This window comes from Trachinotus anak, unplaced genomic scaffold, assembly GCF_046630095.1.
Source record: "Trachinotus anak isolate AG129_WGS33_773 ecotype Australia unplaced genomic scaffold, CSIRO_AGI_Tana_v1 ptg000031l, whole genome shotgun sequence".
NCBI classification, from domain to species: domain Eukaryota; kingdom Metazoa; phylum Chordata; class Actinopteri; order Carangiformes; family Carangidae; genus Trachinotus; species Trachinotus anak.
Window position 1 is genome coordinate 288,543 of NW_027273882.1, and position 19,381 is coordinate 307,923.

The 19,381-nt window shown below is 39.4% G+C and overlaps 2 protein-coding genes across 3 annotated transcripts; both read left to right on the plus strand.

The window, feature by feature from the left end:
- The first annotated feature begins 2,888 nt into the window (after positions 1-2,888).
- Positions 2,889-5,259, plus strand: LOC139612177 (leucine-rich alpha-2-glycoprotein-like). 2 transcript variants are annotated; one of them, XM_071467471.1, is made up of 2 exons: positions 2,889-3,012; positions 4,124-5,259. In XM_071467471.1, exons 1-2 carry the CDS (start codon positions 3,003-3,005, stop codon positions 5,122-5,124), a joined length of 1,011 nt encoding a protein of 336 aa, XP_071323572.1. In that variant the 5' UTR covers positions 2,889-3,002; the 3' UTR covers positions 5,125-5,259. The 2 variants fall into 2 exon arrangements, with proteins under 2 accessions (XP_071323572.1, XP_071323573.1); XM_071467472.1 differs by lacking the exon at positions 2,889-3,012 and adding an exon at positions 3,777-3,935.
- Positions 5,260-5,403: 144 nt separating this feature from the next.
- LOC139612176 (leucine-rich alpha-2-glycoprotein-like) lies at positions 5,404-7,186 on the plus strand. The gene is made up of 2 exons (XM_071467470.1): positions 5,404-6,020; positions 6,127-7,186. Exon 2 carries the CDS (start codon positions 6,136-6,138, stop codon positions 7,150-7,152), a length of 1,017 nt encoding a protein of 338 aa, XP_071323571.1. The 5' UTR covers positions 5,404-6,020; positions 6,127-6,135; the 3' UTR covers positions 7,153-7,186.
- The last annotated feature ends 12,195 nt before the right edge of the window (positions 7,187-19,381 follow it).

Genomic DNA, 19,381 nt, shown 5'->3' on the forward strand with positions numbered 1-19,381 from the left:
TAATTCATGTTTCATTCATGCTATGTCCCATGTGTAGGATTTGTTGAAATATGTTGCTGTTAAAGGTGCTGTAAATAAGATTTTAAACAATAATATCGCAGCAAACAACAAATTCCTATTATATCCCATACAGAAAGGTAATATATGACATAAATATCAAGAGTCAATGTCATATATGTGTTGCCATATATGTCACCTATAAGGGGCTATGTGATTATCACATATGTGCATCCTCTGGATATATGAAGATATACTTTTATAACATATGAAATACCAATAGTAAAATCTGTACATACATTAAAAAATATCTATGATTTTTTTTTAAGGTAGCATATAACAGGTTGCGACCATATATGTTAACAATATATATTTCATTTACATATGCATGTTTATTAAAATGGCAGGCATCTAAAAATTCTATATGCTTATTTACTGAGAAGACCCTCCTGTTAAACCACTGGTCCTCTCCACCTTTATAAACACACCTGGACTGCCCACATGCAAGATGGCACAGTGCAGTATGTGGCCTTCAGGTGAAAGCATCATCCAGAATTTCTCCACTGAAGAAACCACTTTTTTTTTTTTGTCTGTAAAGGCCTCCCACAAAGAAAGAGATAAGTCTTGAGTAGATGATGACTGGCCATGGGGACAACCGGCTCAAATCCCAGTTGGCTGGTGGACCATTAAAACATCCATAGACTGTTTACTAACTCTTAATGTTATACGTACAAGGTTGGATTTCTTTTCCAGTCTGACCCTGGAGCCATTACTGGTTGACTTTACCAAGGTGGAGAACCATGGAGGACCCCATGTGCGGCTAAAGGGCCCCAGCTTGACCCGGAACTGACCTTTCTTCTCCCCCATGTGTAAGTAAGTTGATGGCCAGGTAATGCCACATGTCTCTTTGCATTAGTGACCGGCTGTAGTATGCATGGTAAATGTCAACTAACTTGCAGTAACCTATGTTATGAATTTTTTTTGGGGCTCACAGCTAGCTTTGTTGTGGAGCATGTCCCTGCCAGGCTAGCGTTGGCTAATGGTTGTGGTTGGACTGTTTTTGTTGGCTTCCGTGGACACATGACAACTTCATTCAGTCGTGCTTCTTGTTGTGTTTTAAGAGGTCGCTTTCACTGGGAGTTGTGGCTGACGAGGCATTTGTTTTGGGCTGAGATGCTGGTGGTCTAGTGCGATATCTCCGGTCGTCTGCAGAACCTTTGAAAGATCTGGGTTGATATGTTTTACAGCAAGAAAAAAAGCATGACTTACAGCATTGTAAACAGTGGCTCAGCTCTTATATTGTGCCTTGATATCATATTTTAACACTTGTTGACTAAATTTCATACACAGATGGGGTGGGTTGAACATTATTAACAATATTTAATATCCATTGTATAGCTATATGTGTGTATACATATATGTGCACTCATTTGAACACCACCTAAAACTAAGTGTAATCCAACTGTCCTCTAATAAATCCTGTTAAACATTGTGGTGCTTTTGAACTGTGCTGCATTATACAAGAAGATGTGTTTATTGTTAACATAGCGCAACATAGTTTAACAGGACCACAACCTGCATCTTCCAAAAATGATCCTGCAGGTGAATCAACACCTCTCTGAACGGAGCTGGATTAAACTGCATTAGTTTTAGCTACATGTTCCCTATAAACTGACAAGTGATTGTATGTGTGTCGCATGTGTGTGTGTGTGTGTGTGTGTGTGTGTGTGTGTGTGTGTGTGTGTTTATATCATTTCAAATTATTTGTAGTATTCAGTGTATAATACTAAAGTGATGTCACAAGACAAGCAATATCATGATAAACAATGACATCAATATAGAGTCATTACGTAGTATGACAGACACATTATTAATGCTGACATGTTATAGAAAGAGGTGTTATATCTGACTACGGTATATTTTAGGGGACTGTTTGAACTACACCAGAATAGGTTTGTCTCTATCTCAGTAGTGCATGTGGAGTGAGTGGGCTTGACTGAAATAAATCTTTCAGAACAGCCTAAAGCCAACTGGCACTCACCATACATAATGTAACGGTTCATCATGTTGCCCATCTGCTAAAATCGTACTTCATACTGCAGGTCTATAATCCGTCCAATCCTCTATCAGCTGTGTGACTGTATGTTCTGGTTAAATTAGCATGAAATCTACCGTGCTGACCGCTGTGACCTCAGGTGGCAAGCAGCACGCCCTTCTCCTGCCATTTCTCCTCCTCATCCTGAATGTATATTTACTCTTTTACGTCCAGTCTTTTAATTTAAATTTAGATTTCAAGTCTTTCTTTTTGTAATGAAATGGAACCATGTAAAAGCGATGATTGCTATAGTTGCTTTTTTCATCGGTTCATCATTTTATTAAAGTTAATAAATCAATCTCTAAAATTTTAATTTAAAAAAATAAGATAGCATAGTATGATTGAAAACATAATATCCAAACATCCAAGAAACAAAGAATAATATACAGAAAATAAATAATACTAAATTGAATTTAAAAAATATAACAAATAAAAATGAACCCGTAATCGAACATTTAAATCTCCAAATTAACAAATTCAACTGGAAATATTTTGTTGAGCACACTTGGTTATACTTGTGAACTGTCTGAAAAGAAAGAGAAGAAGTCATCGCACATGTCACTCTCATACTTTCATACAAAGTCTTACTTTCTAGTCCTGTGTCATTTATTTAATGGGGTAAAAACTGAAACACATGTATCTGTAACTTCACATTGTGCCATACTTGATGTGGTAATAGATGTTCTTTGGAGAACACAGTGTACTGATGATTGTTGTGTTGTTTAAACTTTGTCCTGAATTTGTTGACAACAGCCTTATTCAAAATGGGCAAACTGTCCAAATTTTGAACTGGTCCGAGGCTGCGGTGAAAAAAGATTTGATCATTATTGATAAAATGCATTATTGATAAAATGCATCTTGACATTTTTTTTAGATAATTATTTTGCTGTTAGACACTTGACATTTTCCAATGGTTGAATGTAAGTAAGTACATTTACTTAAATACTACACTGATTAGCTTTTTTACGTATTTTGATTAGTTGATGTTTCCTTTTTACTTTAGTACTAGCAACTTCAACATTACAGTAGTACAGTAATAATATAATTCAAACATATCCAATAATGTAACACTAATAGATGCACAGCCTTTCTACCTAATGATTAGTTTTACGAGTAATACTTTGAAATTTTTGAATGCAGGACTTGTAATGGAATATTTTAACATTTACTTAAGAAGAGAATCGGAATATTTATCACACCACTGCTTGTGGAATCAATATATCTCCACTTGGAAATGGACAGGGCTTACTGCTAAATTAAATGAGCCATGTGACTCGACTGTACATCTTATGCACAGTGAATAATTTCTTTCTGCTGAGCAAACATCTTGTGTCTTGAAGTAGTTAGCTTTTCTGATGATGAATCTAATTTCCAGCCAAATTAATCAAATCCACCTAATCTTAAATTGATGATTATGCATTTCTGCTTCTTTCCCACAAGCTCTTTCCTCCCTCTCACCCCTCCTTTCCCATAGGAGAACAATCCAAAGTGCAAAATAACGTAAACATCTCCATGGGAATCCACCAGACATTTGCTTATAAATAAAAATTTTCAATGTATTCCAGAAATGGACATTATTATCAAGTTGAAATATTTTATTCAACACACCAACAAAAAACACTTTTCCAGATCTTGTACTTTCCCTGTAGGTACGTCACTCAGTCTGTTGCAACTGCCTGTCCTTGACAAATGTCTGCGTAGTGACCAGTCCTTGTTGACTCAATAAGTAATGATTAGATTGAGGGATTCGGCGCCCGAAACGACTCAGTAATTTGCAAGTGAGCACTGCTGACTCTGATGTAAGGAGCAGTCGGGCTGACGCTCATTCAAGCAGAGAACAAGAGTAAGTTTTATTTTGTTACTCATGTAGCTGAACATCATGTGCATGACCTGGAAATGATGTCACTTGTACGGTATTTATTTGTGGTTAGATGTTTTGCTGTGGTGCAATACCTCAGGAAGATACTTAAGTTTTCTGAGGGCTCATCCACATCATTTAATTTAATTCTCTCTGACTTTCTTGTGTCCTAGCAATGAATACCTGGTGTGCTCTTGGTTTGCTCTGGTTGGCTTGTTTCTGCCATGGCACTCTGTCCTGTCCAGCTCTTTGCAAATGCTACTCCAGAAGAGCTGAGGTGGTCTGTAACGAGGTTCCCCTGACAGAGTACCCCTCCGAGGGTCTCCCGAAGAACACCACCATGCTGACGATCCAGTTCACAAACATCACCTCCATCACTGAGCAGCATCTGAACGCTACACCCCTGCTACAAGGGCTCCACCTGTTCAGCAACCACCTGCAGCACCTTTCCTCTAATCTTCTCAGAGGTGTTCCTCATCTCAACACTTTGGATCTCACAGGAAACAAACTGTCTGAGCTGCCTGCAGACGTCTTCAGCCACGCCCCGCTCACCAGCCTGGTGCTGAAGAATAATCTGATTGAAAAAGTGGATGCAGAGTGGCTTCTTGACAACAGCAGCCTCACCTGGTTGGACTTATCAGAAAATCATTTAAGAAAGATCCCAACTGCTTTGCTCCAGAAACTGCCGCACCTCGAGAACCTTGACCTTTCCAACAACCGTCTGGAGACAATCTCTGCAAATTCTCTGGACCCGCTGACCAAACTTGAGAGGCTAAACCTGCAGGACAACAAGCTAGACAGCCTGGATGCATCTATACTTCAGAGCACCCGCAACCTCACCCATCTGTTCCTCGCTCGGAACAAGCTCAGCAAAATCCCCCAAAACCTGTTCCAGGAGCTCAGTCAGCTCAAAATCCTGGGTCTGGATGACAACCAGCTGAGCCACATCCCTCCAGGTTCGCTGGACCAGCTGAACTCCCTGGATGACGAGGGTCTGGACCTGTCTGCCAACCCCTGGCTGTGTGATGGGAAGATAGAGTACCTCTGGAGGTGGATTCAGAAGAACAAGAAGAAGCTTTTCGTGCCAGAAAGCATCACATGTGCTAGACCTCAGTCTCTTTCAAGTCGCTCAGTCATGTCACTGACTGAAGGTGAACTAAACCTTCAGTCTTAACCTTTTTTTAAAAAAATCTTCATATTTGTTATTGTCTGATATGATAAATTACCCAATTCAGCCTGTCACAGCTCTCTAACATTTCAATCAGTTAAAGTGTAACATGAGTGTGAAATTAAATATGTGAGTAAAGCATTTAAGAATTTGTCTTTCCTTGCACTTCAATTGCAGACCAAATGTGTTGTGAAAGGAATAGTTTGACGGTGTGGGAAATATGTTTTTTTATTGCCAAGAGTTGATGAGAAGATTGACACCACTTTTTGTGCACTAAATGTGAAACTACAACTAGTTTAACAATTAGCTCATCTTAGATTGAATAAAGGCTGGAAGCAGGGGGGAAACAGTTAGGCTGGTTCTATCCAGTGGTTTAAAGAAAATCCACCTAGCAGCCCTTCTCAAGCCTCTAAACCACAACTTGCCATTTTTAATCTTCAGTTTGACTACAAATAAAATAAATAAGATATACAGTGGTAATACCGTGAGCTTTAGAGGTGCTGATCGGTGGACCTTTGGAGAGATGTTGAACAGACTGTGAGTTCTTAATAAAAAAAGAAATCCAAACACCAAGATTGTGACTGTGATTATGAAGTGGATTAAACACATACCTTTAATACCTAATTTAATTAGTTTCATATCACACTTAAAAGTGTTGCATGGAATATTCTGTCAGGAACAGAAAAAAAAACATTGATTTATGTGTGGTAACATCTTTACTTTTAGATAGTACGGGGGGAAAAAATGTCCAAGCTCAACAGTTGATGATCTGCTTTGTTTGCTTGGTTTTATTTGCCTCTTGCAACATTTTGTCCTGACTCAGTGCTGTGAACAAATATACTCAACACTGCATAAAACCAAGTCCAGCACCAAAACAGAGGGAGTTCTGCTTTGCCTTTCAGGTGGGATTGTCATATATGATCATGATTTTCACAATTCAGAAATTTTACCTGTAAGTACTTGATCATTTTGTATTCATAAGCTGTTATATATATTGTCTCTGTGCAGTGTTTAAAGATGAACTTGTGGCTGCTCCTGACGTTCACCGCACTGGCTGAATGCCGTTACCAAAAAAGAGGCGCCCGCTCCTGCCCAGATCTGTGCTCCTGCTCTTCGGGTGCAGAGGTGGTGTGCAGCCAAAGCTCCCTCACACATTTCCCCATAGATGGTTTATCTCCCGACACCACTCGACTCTCCATCCAATCCACCCGTCTCAGCACTGTTACAGCCAGTCATTTGAGTGCTGTGCCACTTTTAAACAACCTCCAGCTGTATCACAACAACCTGACAAGCCTACCTTCAGATCTACTGAAGGGCGTTCCTCACTTAAACATACTGGATCTCACAGGCAATCAGCTGGTTCAACTGCCTCCAAATGTCTTCAGCAATGTCTCACTCCACAGTCTGGTGCTGAAGAATAATCGGATTGAAAAAATAGATGCTGAGTGGTTTTCCGTCAACAGCAGTGTGACTTGGCTGGACTTGTCTGGGAACCGTTTAACTGGCGTCCCATCTGCTGTGCTTCAGAAGCTGCCCCATCTCCAGAACCTAGACTTGAGTGATAACAAGCTGCAAGAGCTACAACCCGATGCCCTGGAGACCCTGCACCGCCTGGAGACGCTGAACCTCGCTGGGAACAAATTAATCTCCCTGAAACCTACAACTTTCACCCACAACCTGAAACTGTCCCAGCTATTTCTGCAGGAGAATCAGCTCCGAGATCTACCAGCGACCCTCCTCCAGGGTCTCCAACGCCTTCAGCTTCTGCTGCTGAATCAGAATCAGCTGCAGTATCTCCCCTCAGGTTTTCTGGATGAGAGGGAATCTTCACTCCGGGTGATCTTAACAGGAAACCCCTGGGTGTGTGATGAGAGGATTGAGTTTCTAAAGAAATGGCTCACTGTCCATCCTCAAAATGTCATCTTTCTGGAGGAAGTGACTTGTGCAGGGCCTGAAGCTCTCAAACATCGTCAGGTGGTCTCTTTAACTGACACTGAGCTTGGTCTTGTAAAATCAGACAAGATTACAAATTAGTAACAGAGAAGGGGTAAAAAAAAAAAAAAAGATATTTTGTTCCATATCATTCATCACTTTATCCTACAAAAATCTTATGTCAAATTGAAACTTACCACTGTATCATGTCCTGAAATAAACTTTTCTTATGATCTCTCCTTGATCTGTCACTGTTTGGATAATGTCCAGCCCACTGGGTGGCGTAAGATACTCGATAAATTTTCAAAGCAATGATCTGAACAGATCCCGGCCAAAATCATTTTAGTGAATGTGAATGCTGCTATAGTAAGATTACTTAGAAACTAATCGTGAGGCACATAATGAAAAGGTAAATGAGTACAATCGAAAGTATGCACAAACTAGATTTGAATCCTCTTTAAATGATTGATAATGTTTTCATAAATGAAAAGTATAATCCAACCATTTTAGATTAAGAAAAAAAAATGATGGTGGCAATTAACTGCAGGAAATGAAAGGACTCTTCCCTCCTTATTTGACGTGTTGTGAGATTCTTAAGGTGAATCCTTACTCAAGCAGATCTGTCTCACTTGTTGTTTGTTGCGTCACAGACTGCAGCATTGTTTCAGTCATGCCCTTTTGTTTTTAATGATGTTGAGCATGTGGGAGTGTGTGGGCAGTGCAATGCAAGAGTCTTCCAGCTGACCTCTTCCGAATGTGTTTAAACATCTCTCTCTCTTTCTCTTTCTTTAGGTCTCTTTCTCTCTCTTATACAGTTTATTTGTATGTATCTTATATAGGCCCACACACCCTTATCCTCCAGCCTTGATCACAGTGAGTGCACAGGACTGTAATTTATTACCCTTATAAAAAATAAAACATTGCCTCCTCTGGAGGCTGTTACTTATGAAAATTAAATTTTGTTCCTAAATGTCCCCCAAAGTGTGGAAGGAAAACCTCAGAGGTTGATGTATGTCTTTCATTCTACCTCTTTGAGTTGTATCCAGGAGGTTTAAGGTCAAGGAAATTGAGGATTGTGAACAGATTGCTGGTCTGAATCCTAATTCCCTTTTATGAGAATTCCCTCTGGATGGAAACATCTGTTTTGGGGAAAGTGAACAAGCCCACTCTCCTCTACCTTAACAACTATTGCTGCTCTTTGGCCAAGTCATTTAATATCCATCTGCTCCTGTGAACACCCTCCAGCACTGATGCTTGTGCTATAGTGAGTGCATGGCTCCTTGAGCACATGAGGATGAAGCTTCCTCCCCTGATCAGTATGGAGGAATGGGGCTTGCTCTCTGGCACGCTGCCATACTGTCAGCTAATGATAACTGACTGACACTGAAATCTAAAAGGTCACAGACAAGGTTTTCACACACTTGAAAATTACTGTGGCCTTTCTGACTTGGTGTTGTAATAATGGGGACATTACCATCTTTGATAGCTTGTCATTAGCACATAATTGTGGGGTAATTATTTGATGTTTTTGTCATAATCAGCTAACACAGAATGTCTCCAAATTTGTATTTTCATTTAATAAACTCAGTACAGTTAATGCTTTCTTCTTACTTAAGCTCTGCACCAGTGAGAGTTTTGAAAATATTTTCTTATGAGCTCATCAATAAACTGTGTAACAGCTTTCACATTTCAATCCAAAATGACCAGTGCTGGAAAGTAATACAGTACATGTTCCATTTTATGGTGTTTATACTTCTATGCCACTAGATTGTGGAGGGAAATGTTTTACTTTTTAATACCCTGCATTTATTGGACACACTAGTTACTTCATAGACAAGGATTCTACACATCTGATGAGTCTATAATATGATTAATTGTTAGAAAATAAATATTGTATCAGTAATGATAATCCTGCAGTACATGTATAATAACACTCTGAAAAGAGCCATTCTGCATAATGAGTACTTTTAAGTACATTTAGCTGATAAAACTACTGTCACAAAACTTACACTGTTTAACCTTTGGTTGGTTTTAGGCCCCATAGATCATCTGTGGAAGCAGGTTATTACAACCCATAGTCATGTTTTATTGTTAGGCGACCTCTAACAGCCAAAGTAATTAGGATAGGAGCAAAGGAGGATGTCAGGTGATCTATGGAGTCCACATGAGGAGGAGGTTGGCGTGGATGGATGTGTCAACACAACACACAACTTTCACATAGGCGACAGTGAAACCAATACTCAGCCTTGTTTCTTTTATCCACGAGTGTTCCACAATCTTAACAACGTGTTTAATACTGTAACCGTGACAACAAATGTGCTCTAACCTTAACAAAGTAAGCTACTTACGTCAACCACGATATTTTCCAAGATCTAACAGAGTAGTTCTTGTGCATAACCCTAGCCAAACAGTGACCATACCATAACCTTAAAAGCATGTTTATGACTGTAACCATGACGATGAAGGTCTGGTACGCCCGCCACTGGTACACTGTTATAGGTTGTATGCAAAACCTGTATGGTTGTTTAGGTTGTAGGATTAGGGAAAGATCATGCTTTGAGTTAAAATAGGTACTTTGTTCTAAGTTACTCTAGTCTTGTCATGTTTCACCACAGAGTCTTTATCCTCCATTCCTCTAAAACTGCCCTGATTTTTAAATAAGTACCACTTGTGGACTGAAGTATAATTAATCTCAAATAAAAGAAAATCCCAAGACAAAGTTTCCCCTCTAACAAAACACACATCCATCAATAGACACATCTGTTCTTTTTCTGCACTGCCGTGGTGCACCTTTGTTCTTCAACCTTGATATTACAGGTCATACTCACCTTCTCCCATTATGTGCATTTGTGCTCAGGCAGAAATAAGAAAAGAGGTTGTTTCACTCATTAAAATCTTACCTGAAGGTGGGTGAGAGGAGTCACACTGTGGCTGCCTTCAGGAGGTTGAGGCCATTACCATGCAAGCACTTAACAACAGTAAAACACTCCCACTGAGCCCTTTGTCAACCTTCCCACGCATTTTACTTGGAATTGACAGTATTTTGTTTATGCCTCAGACCTGTGCGTGTTCAGGACCAGCATGCATTGCAGCTTACAGCCCTTATCTAGCATGTTTAATCAGTTTTACCATAAGCAGCTGAAGGTGGTGAGTGTGGAAAAATAGCATGATCCCATGCATTAACCTGCATCTTCATTTATCATAATCCTACTGTGCATTTTATTCATCTCATTCTCCAGCTCATAAATCATCGCTCTACTTGACAACATAAACATGGGGAAAGGAATGTGCTGTTGCCTTTGTGCATTATCTCATTATTGGCAAAGAGGACTCAGGCCGTTTCCCCTACTGTATGATTGGTTGTTGTAAATGGCCTCCCGTGCTCTCCAGGGAAATAGGCTATTAGGGGGCGCTTCCTAGATGGACGCTGCGTTTAACACCGCCACAAATCTATGCTGTTTTATAGCAGGAATAAAGGTTTGGATGGGGGGCTCCCTCCATATCCTCAGACATACTGAGAAAGACAGGAACCACATGGAAAACACATTAACCTTCAAAGAAATATAAAAGCTATTTATCCATCAAAATCTCTGTTCTCAGATAAAAATGCAGACAGTAGAGGTAATTATGGCTCAATTGAAAACAGGACAGAAAGGCCTCTCATTTTGGAAGAAACAAAAAAAAAAAAAAAAAAAAAAAAAAAAATCAAGATAAGGACAAATTAATGGTGACAAAATTAATGAAGGACTCAAAGCAGCAGTGACCACAGTCTGACAGACTGGACATTCAACATTAGTTATCACTATGAAAGAGGACCAACAAGTCTCAAGTTTCACCCAAATCGCACAAAGATTTTCTCCAGTGATATAATTGACGTAAATGGTCAGATATTTTTGGATTCCTTTGTTCAGGTTTTGAGATATGAGTCACGGACGTATCTGTCTACAAAGCAACACAATGGAGGTGAAAAGACCAGTTTTTGGTGCTCACAGCACTGACAAATTACATTCAAATAATTAATCAGTATCCCCATCCATAATCGATGTCCTTGTCACTTTACTCTAAATAATCCACAGATGGGGTTGTAGACAGTTTTTATTGGAGCTACTTTCTGCAGAAATTGGGATTGTTAATTATTTTTTTCCCTGTAATTTTTTTTAATGCTATGAACGATACAAACCAAGTTTTATTCACTTTCATTGTACTGCTGGACGAGAAAATATCAGGGACAGACATCTGAAAATCTGGGCAAATTAACCAAACAATTGGCAAGGCCAGATACCATTATAGGTAAGTCTTTGGGTTTTGAGTGAGCTGGCCGTTTATAACAATAAGGATTACAGTGTAGTTTTTGATGAACGACAGCCACAGTTGTAGTCAAGTGATGATCGTGGGGGTTACTAAAAATGCTAAAACAAAGTGTAACACAGCAACAAAGTCAGTGAACAGCAGTATCCATGTAAAATTTGCAAACATTTAGCCACCATAAGCTACTGCTCATACAGACCAAATAAAGCTGTTTTGGCAATTGGCTTTAACAGTAGTGTGTTTTGGTTTTTTTTGCTTATAAACTGAAGAGGAAGACTTTTCATCTTTCAAAAATCATGTACAGCAAGGATACAGACAGGATCTGTATCTGTCCGCCCTCAGGAAACACAGCAGCCCTGATCTCCCATTGACATGCACATTGCTTTCTTAAAAAACATTACTGACGGATCCTGTGCTCCTCCCCTCAACTCCTGCTATTCCCCCCCTCTGAATGTATACATCCACTCTGTAATAACTATGTAAATTTTCCACTGCAGCAATGGTCTGCATACAATCCCCGCATCTTTGATCTGACGCTGCTGTAAGAGGAAAAACCTTTCTAGTAAATACTCCTGTCACCAGTGTTCCTTTTCTGTTTTACTCTGTAATTTTTCTTTCCAGGGATGGCAGATTGATCTGCACATTGCCATCCATCTGTATTCGCCCACAGTGACCCACGCAGGGGACAAAAGGGGCCGAGAGAGTTTAATTACCTCTGAGCACAAAAGACAAGGACATGGCATTTCATCACAGTTTGACGTCTAAATTTCCTTGGTGACTCCTCACATCCACCGCCATGAGTTTTTATGCCGGCTCACTGACATCCTTTCACACTGAGCTCATATGGATTATCATCTAGCTCCATCTGTCCTGAGGGGCTTTATGCAGTGCCTATAACAGACCTTTCACCTGTTGTTGGGGTGGTCAGCGTTGAGCTATGCAGAGGCGCCTGCAGCCGTCGAACCTTGTTCACAGCGTGTAGAAACAAGGCAGAGGCCAGTCAGGAAGGTCATGTGTCACTGATGAGTGGGGAGAGAGGCTCAGGACAACTGTTTCCATGGGAAGGCTAAAATGAAGTAGCTAAGAAAAACAATAGTTACAGGCTGAGGCATTCATTTAGCAACTTGCTGACAAGCGTCTGCAAAGAGCTGTTTTAGTAACCAGTTATTTAGAAACGTCGTGTAGCTGGATCCACAAACCAGTGAGCTTAGTTTTGTGTAAAGAAACAGGGGGAAACAGCTGATAGCCTGACTATCTCCAAAGTGCAAAAATACAAGCACCAGCACCTCTAAAGCTCACTAATAAACATAAGTCGTATCTCATTTGTTTAATGTACACAAGCAGAAATGTAAAAGTGATCATTTGTGGTGTTAAGGTGTTAGAACTATTTCCTGACAAGCTTTGTAAGCTGAGCAAGGCTGACTACCTCCTGGCTCTGTCTTTATCCTTATAATGATTGTTAAACATTTTGGGAAATGTATTTTGTGGCAGAGAGTTAGATGTGGAGATTGATACCATTCCCATGTGTGTCCATTGAATCACAAGTTAACACCTTATATGTCATTTGTTTAATCCATACAAAAACTCAGGTACTGAATAACAATTAGCTGCTTTAAAGTTTCTGCAAATATCTCAATTTTAGTGAATATTGACACAGGAAATCATAATTTATCAGTATTTAACAGGTATTTAGGGTAGCACTTCTAAATATCTATATCTTAATATTGAAATGCTATGCGATGCTTTTTGCACTTTTGCTTTTGCTGTTTCCAGCACACATCATTATGCTTCCTACCTGGTGCTGTTTTGAAAGCAATGGCCTTGATATAGAGCTCATGACTTAAAAGTGAGTTTTACTTTCATGGCAGAAGTCAATTTACTGCTTGTGGTTGTTACATTTTTCATAAGATATATATCGCAGTTTTGAATGAAACTTCACTTGGAGTGGACAAGCCTGCACATTACAGAAATGGAAAGCTGTCAGACTTTGACATATGGAAAATGCATGTTTGAGTTATTCTGCGACAGTGATAAATCTTGCATCGTAGAGGAGGTATAGCTCTGATAACGCCCTCACTATATATTGTTTTTATGACCTGCCATCCTGAATTAATTGTAATCATTGTAGCAAGCCACAGCGGGACAAGGATGTTCCACTCCATAAAACATCATTGTCTCTGGATGAGATAATCAGCAGTGGCAAGTGCATCAGCCAGCAGGTCAGATCTATCGACATGGCTTTGGTCTCTCAAGGCCAATTTCCTTAATTAGATGTCCATACATTTATCAGCGGCGGTGACACAGGGCCACTACAACATGGTTGATGCAGTGTAATGTGCCGTTTGTGAGCCATTTTTGAGGTGGGGACCGTCAGCGAAGGACATGAACTAAGTGACTGAAAGGAAAGAAAGAACAACTTGTGCCAGACAGCACAAGCAGAGGCAGTCATAGCGTCTTATCATGCAGGCAGTGGTGCACAGGAGAGCTGTTTCTCTTTGTTGCTTTGCTGTTTATAACCTACTAATTAAATTCCTTTGCTAAAAAAACTCACGTAATGGATGGATTGATTTTTAAATAAACTGAGGCTGCTTCAACAAGCTTTTGCTTTGAACAAGTTCTTTGAAGCCGTCAGTGGACTAAGCTTTCAGTGCCCAAGTTCATCTGGAGAATGTGCTCGGTAGAAATGTGAAGCGTTGTTATTTCAGGCTGCCGAGGCCTGATGAAAACAGTCAGTGCAACAGTAATGTGTAAAGCAGTGACACAAAACGCAGTGCACAAACACTAAATGACAATTGAAACAACACAATGCAATAGGCTTTCACTAATGGGTAGCAACACAAATAGGTTTTTTGACTTGCATATTCATATTTGCTGAGTGAGTGTTCACTTTACACCGATGGACTCAACAGTGTCAGCCTGAAAGAGTAACAGTGGGATGTAAAGAGGGGATTATTTCCCTGCCCTCAGTGAGGTTGGTTCAAACAAAGCCTGAGGAAAATCACCACCACCTCACACTCATGACCTTCACAAAAAGCTGACTCGGTTTTTCTTATTAATATTTTAGAATTTCACTTTAACTTAATGTGGCTTTTTTTTTTTTTAACTGATCAACAGGAATAGACCCTTTAAACCGATCTCCATAAAGGGGCCTAAATTATTTACAAGTGTTTAAATACAAAATATAAATTTGCATAAGTATTCAACCCATTTAATAGGACACACCTAAATCATCACTATGCAGATGGTTGTTTATTTTTATTCTTCTTCTTATTATTATTATACTATTTTAGTAGGCTATAAGTACTCCTTTATGTAGACCTTTTCGTCAGCAGTTGTAGCCTTACTTATACTATACTACACCATGAAGACACTCATGGATACTTAGGGATATTAAGGGGTCTTTTTCTTTGGTCAAAAAAGAAAAACCTCAATTAAATTCCATATTATTCAATGTTATGAGGCAATAGAATATGATAATGTCCAGTATATAGTTTTCATAAGCACTGAAGTGTATAACTAAGCTCCAGTGTGGGAAAATCAAAAGGAACAAAACCATCATATTCACAAGCAATGAACTATAATATAGTGAGTATTTAAATTATTGGTTGTACTAAAGCTGACTGTGCGGGCCAATCAATAACTATTGCTTCCTTATAAGGTGCCTCAAAACAATAATTAACAAATCCAATCTAGTATAGTGAGGAACTATAATAGATTAAACTAATGTAATGAGTTCACAGATATTTTGTTGTTCCCCTTGGTTTCACATGTACAGAATAACAGATGAATCTGATCAGACTGCTATTTTGCAGAAAAGAAGATCTGATGTAATTCTCCCATGAGCCTTTACTCACAGACACTTGGCTTGTTCTTCGAGCAGCGGAGGACTGGTAGAGGGCAGGTATGTCATTAAATGTATTGAGTAGGGAGCTTCCACGGATGTTTTCACTGAGTAAAGGCCACATCACCTCCTTGAGGCTCAGCATTAAACTACGATGGCCCTGAACCACCGGACTCTATTTCACATAAAAGGTACTGTAAAATCCTCGCAGCTAAGAACCTAAGAAAAGAATGAGGCCATAACTTCTCTGCCAAATCACACGACACTGAGCTTACACTGGGACTAAAGGCAGTGCTGAACTCTGGCTCCTTTGAGTTTTGGAAACAGAAAGATTCAAAGGTTTATTATGTTCATGGAGGCTATATTGTAATAACATCTATCACAGTTTAATTCTGCGCAGGAGTCTCTGAACATAAATCTTTGTTTTCATTAAAAGAAAAAATAAACTAATAAACTACTGCAGTTCATTAGGATACTAATTTATACTAAATAGTGAGTTCACTACATACACACACCTCAGTATCAGTGCACCCATAACTGTCACTGAGTATTCTCTTGCATCTGCCTTCAAGCTCTGCAGGAGCAAAATCTTTGCATCTGAACACGTCTCTATTAGTCCCTCAGATGAAAAGGAAATGTCTCACCAGTGAGAACTCTTTTAAAAGCAAAACACTTTTCTCATGTTGCACTGGCTGTTTCCTCTTCCATTTTTATGATTCCAGGGGTAATGTACCGATAAACTGCAGAGAGCTGCACTTCATCTTCATTGGTCAGTGTTTAGATTGCAGAGGCACATATTGATTTTATTGTTTAACACTTTACATTCACATTGTGAAAGGTTCTGGCATAGTGAGCTGCAAGGCCATTTGGTAATACATTTGAAACAATACATTGACTGGGCACAGGTTCTTTGATTTTTCAAATGCAAGTGTATTATATTCTGCAGGTTCTATAAATTGTCCCAGCTATGTCTGATCCGCATTGTTAAAGACCCACAAGGGCAGACGTGATGATTTTGCAAGAGAACATTCTGCAAGATAAAAGAAGTGAAAGAAGCGATGAGGTTAGGGGGAAAAGAAGATACTGAAGTAATTTTTGCATGCGGTTTGAGTGGGCTCAGTGCATCCTATTCCGCTATTTTGTGGAAGGTCATATTTAATCTATGTAATTATTGTCATGCAATTTTATGCAGCTCTCCACCTGAATCAAAGTGCTCCAGGGTGCACCTACGCAGTGTTTTAAACATTCCCTCTTAAAAAAAAAAAAAAAAAGAAACTCATTCTGCACAAAAATGCTCCTGGAGCATGTTTTTCTTCTGAATCTGACATGAGGGAGATTACCTTTTCCTTCTCCTGCAGCTGAAAATATCTCTCAAACAGAGATAGTGCTCAGAGGGGTGGGCTGCCATATGCATACACATTCTTATTCAAATGAATGTGTTTGACCATTTCCTGCAGGATATGAATCCATTAAAATATCCCATTTGGACCCTTTGAGGGTAGACATTATCTGCTTTGACTGTGGTCTTGAGAGCAATATTTATCCATGATGTGTTTTGAATGGCTCATGTTTATTGTTTTGTTTCTTTATTGGGATTTTTTCTATCTATCCCATCTCTCGCTTTCTTTTCTTTCTGTTATCTGTAACTCAGATTCTGATGTTTGAGCCTTTGGACTTTCCACCATACTGTATCTGATATGTCAGTTTCCAACTCTGCCAACTTGTAATACCAAATTCTTAAACTGTGGAAAATTGAGTGGACAACACTCACTCTTCGTTTTTGTTTTTTTTACAACTTCTGAACAGCTGTGACCATAAAATACATGCACTACAAAATAAGCTGTTGTTTGTCTTGAACTTCTATTTGTCTCTACCATTTGTATACAGGATACCCACAGGAATTCCCCTATTTTTAGACAGGAGACGTGAGTAAGAGAAGATCCCTGTCCTTAAGGTCGGGGGAGATAGGAAATGGGAGAAGCGAGTCTCTATGTGTCCGTGCTGTCTACAAAATGGTTGGATGTAACTCAATACCAATGTGCCAATACGTCACCACAAAACAATCAGAACTGGCAGTCAGCTGGATGGGATGCATGAGTTTCAGCGACTGCTTTGATTATTTGAAACACATGCAAACTCTACAAGGAAGGAAATCACTCATTTTCTGTATAATAGTGTGACAGCTGGACGTATGCACCACTCTACAAAATGATCCTCAATTTAACACCAGATTTAATTAAATATTGAAGTGGACGCACAGCAGTATGAAACTGAAACACACACGGCATGCCATAGACTTTTCATGGTTGATTATTCCTCTCCACCCTCGCTGCGTGTTAACTGCGGAAGGAAATGTCACCAAGCTCATGTAAACACCATTAGAAATAAAAATCAGAACTTTCCACAAGCACACACCTTGTAATCATTTTAATCTGTTTAGAGGATTTAGAAGAACAGAAGAATCTGTTTGCCATGTGCATATGCATCAGACGACTTTCTATTCAGAGTTGTTCTGTGTGAGTCAAGTAAAGCAGACTTGCCCACCGCATCTTCAGAGTGGTAAAAAAATAGACCCTTCTTCACTCAAAAACACTGTCTCAGGATATAACAGCCGTGGCCACCTAGAAAAATGTACTGAGTGAGTACCAACAACCATTAGCTGGCTGGAAATTCTCACAGTAATTGTGACTGTTTTGGTGGGGGGATAATGATGAGCACAATATTGTTGAAATGCTTAGGAATACCTCTTATCATACACACCCACTGAATGCCACAGATGACCAACACGTGGGTGTAAAAATTGGTGATTAGCCAGCAGATCACAGCAGGCCACTGTAAAGTAGACCACACATGGCTGCGGCTATATGGCTGAAGGAATATGTGTGTATGCGTGTGTGCGTGCAATTATTTGTGTACACTTGTAGGTAGGCGGTGGAGAAGAGGGGGGATGTTTGCATATGCCAATGTGTGTGTATGCTTGTAAATCTAAATTTGAACGTGCATGTGTATTTGCATGTGCATCTGCTGGAGGAACATTGTTCTGTTACACAATGAATGCCTTTGACATTCCAGCTCCACCTGTCAGTGTGTACAAAGGCCTTTCTCCCAGGCTTTGACATGTGTGAATCTGCTGCTGGCCAGGAGAGATAGCAGAGTCCTGTATAGGACGCGTGTGGGTGGACAGCCTGCAGAGTCCTGCCTGACCTCCTTCATGATCTTTCTTTCAGGCGGCATAACTTAAACTTGAGCTTGGTGGAAAACATTTCTGAGGAGGTAGCGAATACCGAGTCAGTGCCCTCTTACTCAAAACAAACTGACATCTTGTCGCAGTGATTGATGCAGACACCCTATCAGATGTATCCCACCTCTTTCTTTCCATCTAAAGGTGACAGGTGATGTAGTAATCACAGTAGGCTAGTTCAAATTTGACATTTTTGATCTTTACTTTTAGCTCCCTCATCAGGCCAAACACAATTTTACTACACCACAACCAACAAAACATCTGCATTTTTTAAGCGAAAGAAGCATAAAAAAGAGACCACATTCCTTTGCTGAAATTGTATTTTGTGACAAAATGTGTACATACTATTTTAACCTTTTCAGCAACTGAAAGCTTATTTTTCATATGTTGGAGTGAAGGTTGCTGTTAAGTTCAGGCAGCTTTTACTGTACAACAGTGATACCCAACCGTACTTGTACCTCAGGGGCTATGTAGCATATTACCAAGGGGCATGAAAAGATTGTGGAGTTACTCAACAAATTTGAAAAATGTAAACTAGGACTTGATTTTGAAGAAATCTGTATGTTAGACCTTTTGTGAGTGAGAGTGTATGAAAACTGGGCTTCAAGCAAGAAAAGTCTGGAGTTAACTAAAAGTAAGTAATAAACACTTCAGCCATTTATCCAGTATTACACAGCTAAACATATTACTTAACTATTTCAGTCATTTATTATTGGTTTTGGCTACTGCTTTTAGACAGCTCATCCAGCCTTTAACTATTCAACTATATGCAAAAACACATGAAATAATTGGCTAAAGGTAATATAATAATAATTGATAATAATTGAATTGTTAAAAAAAAAATGGTATAAATGGCTGAAATAGTTGCCGAAAGGTAATAGATAAAGGCTTAAAATAGTTTGAAAATAATGGATAGACAGTTGACTATGCTAAAGTAACCC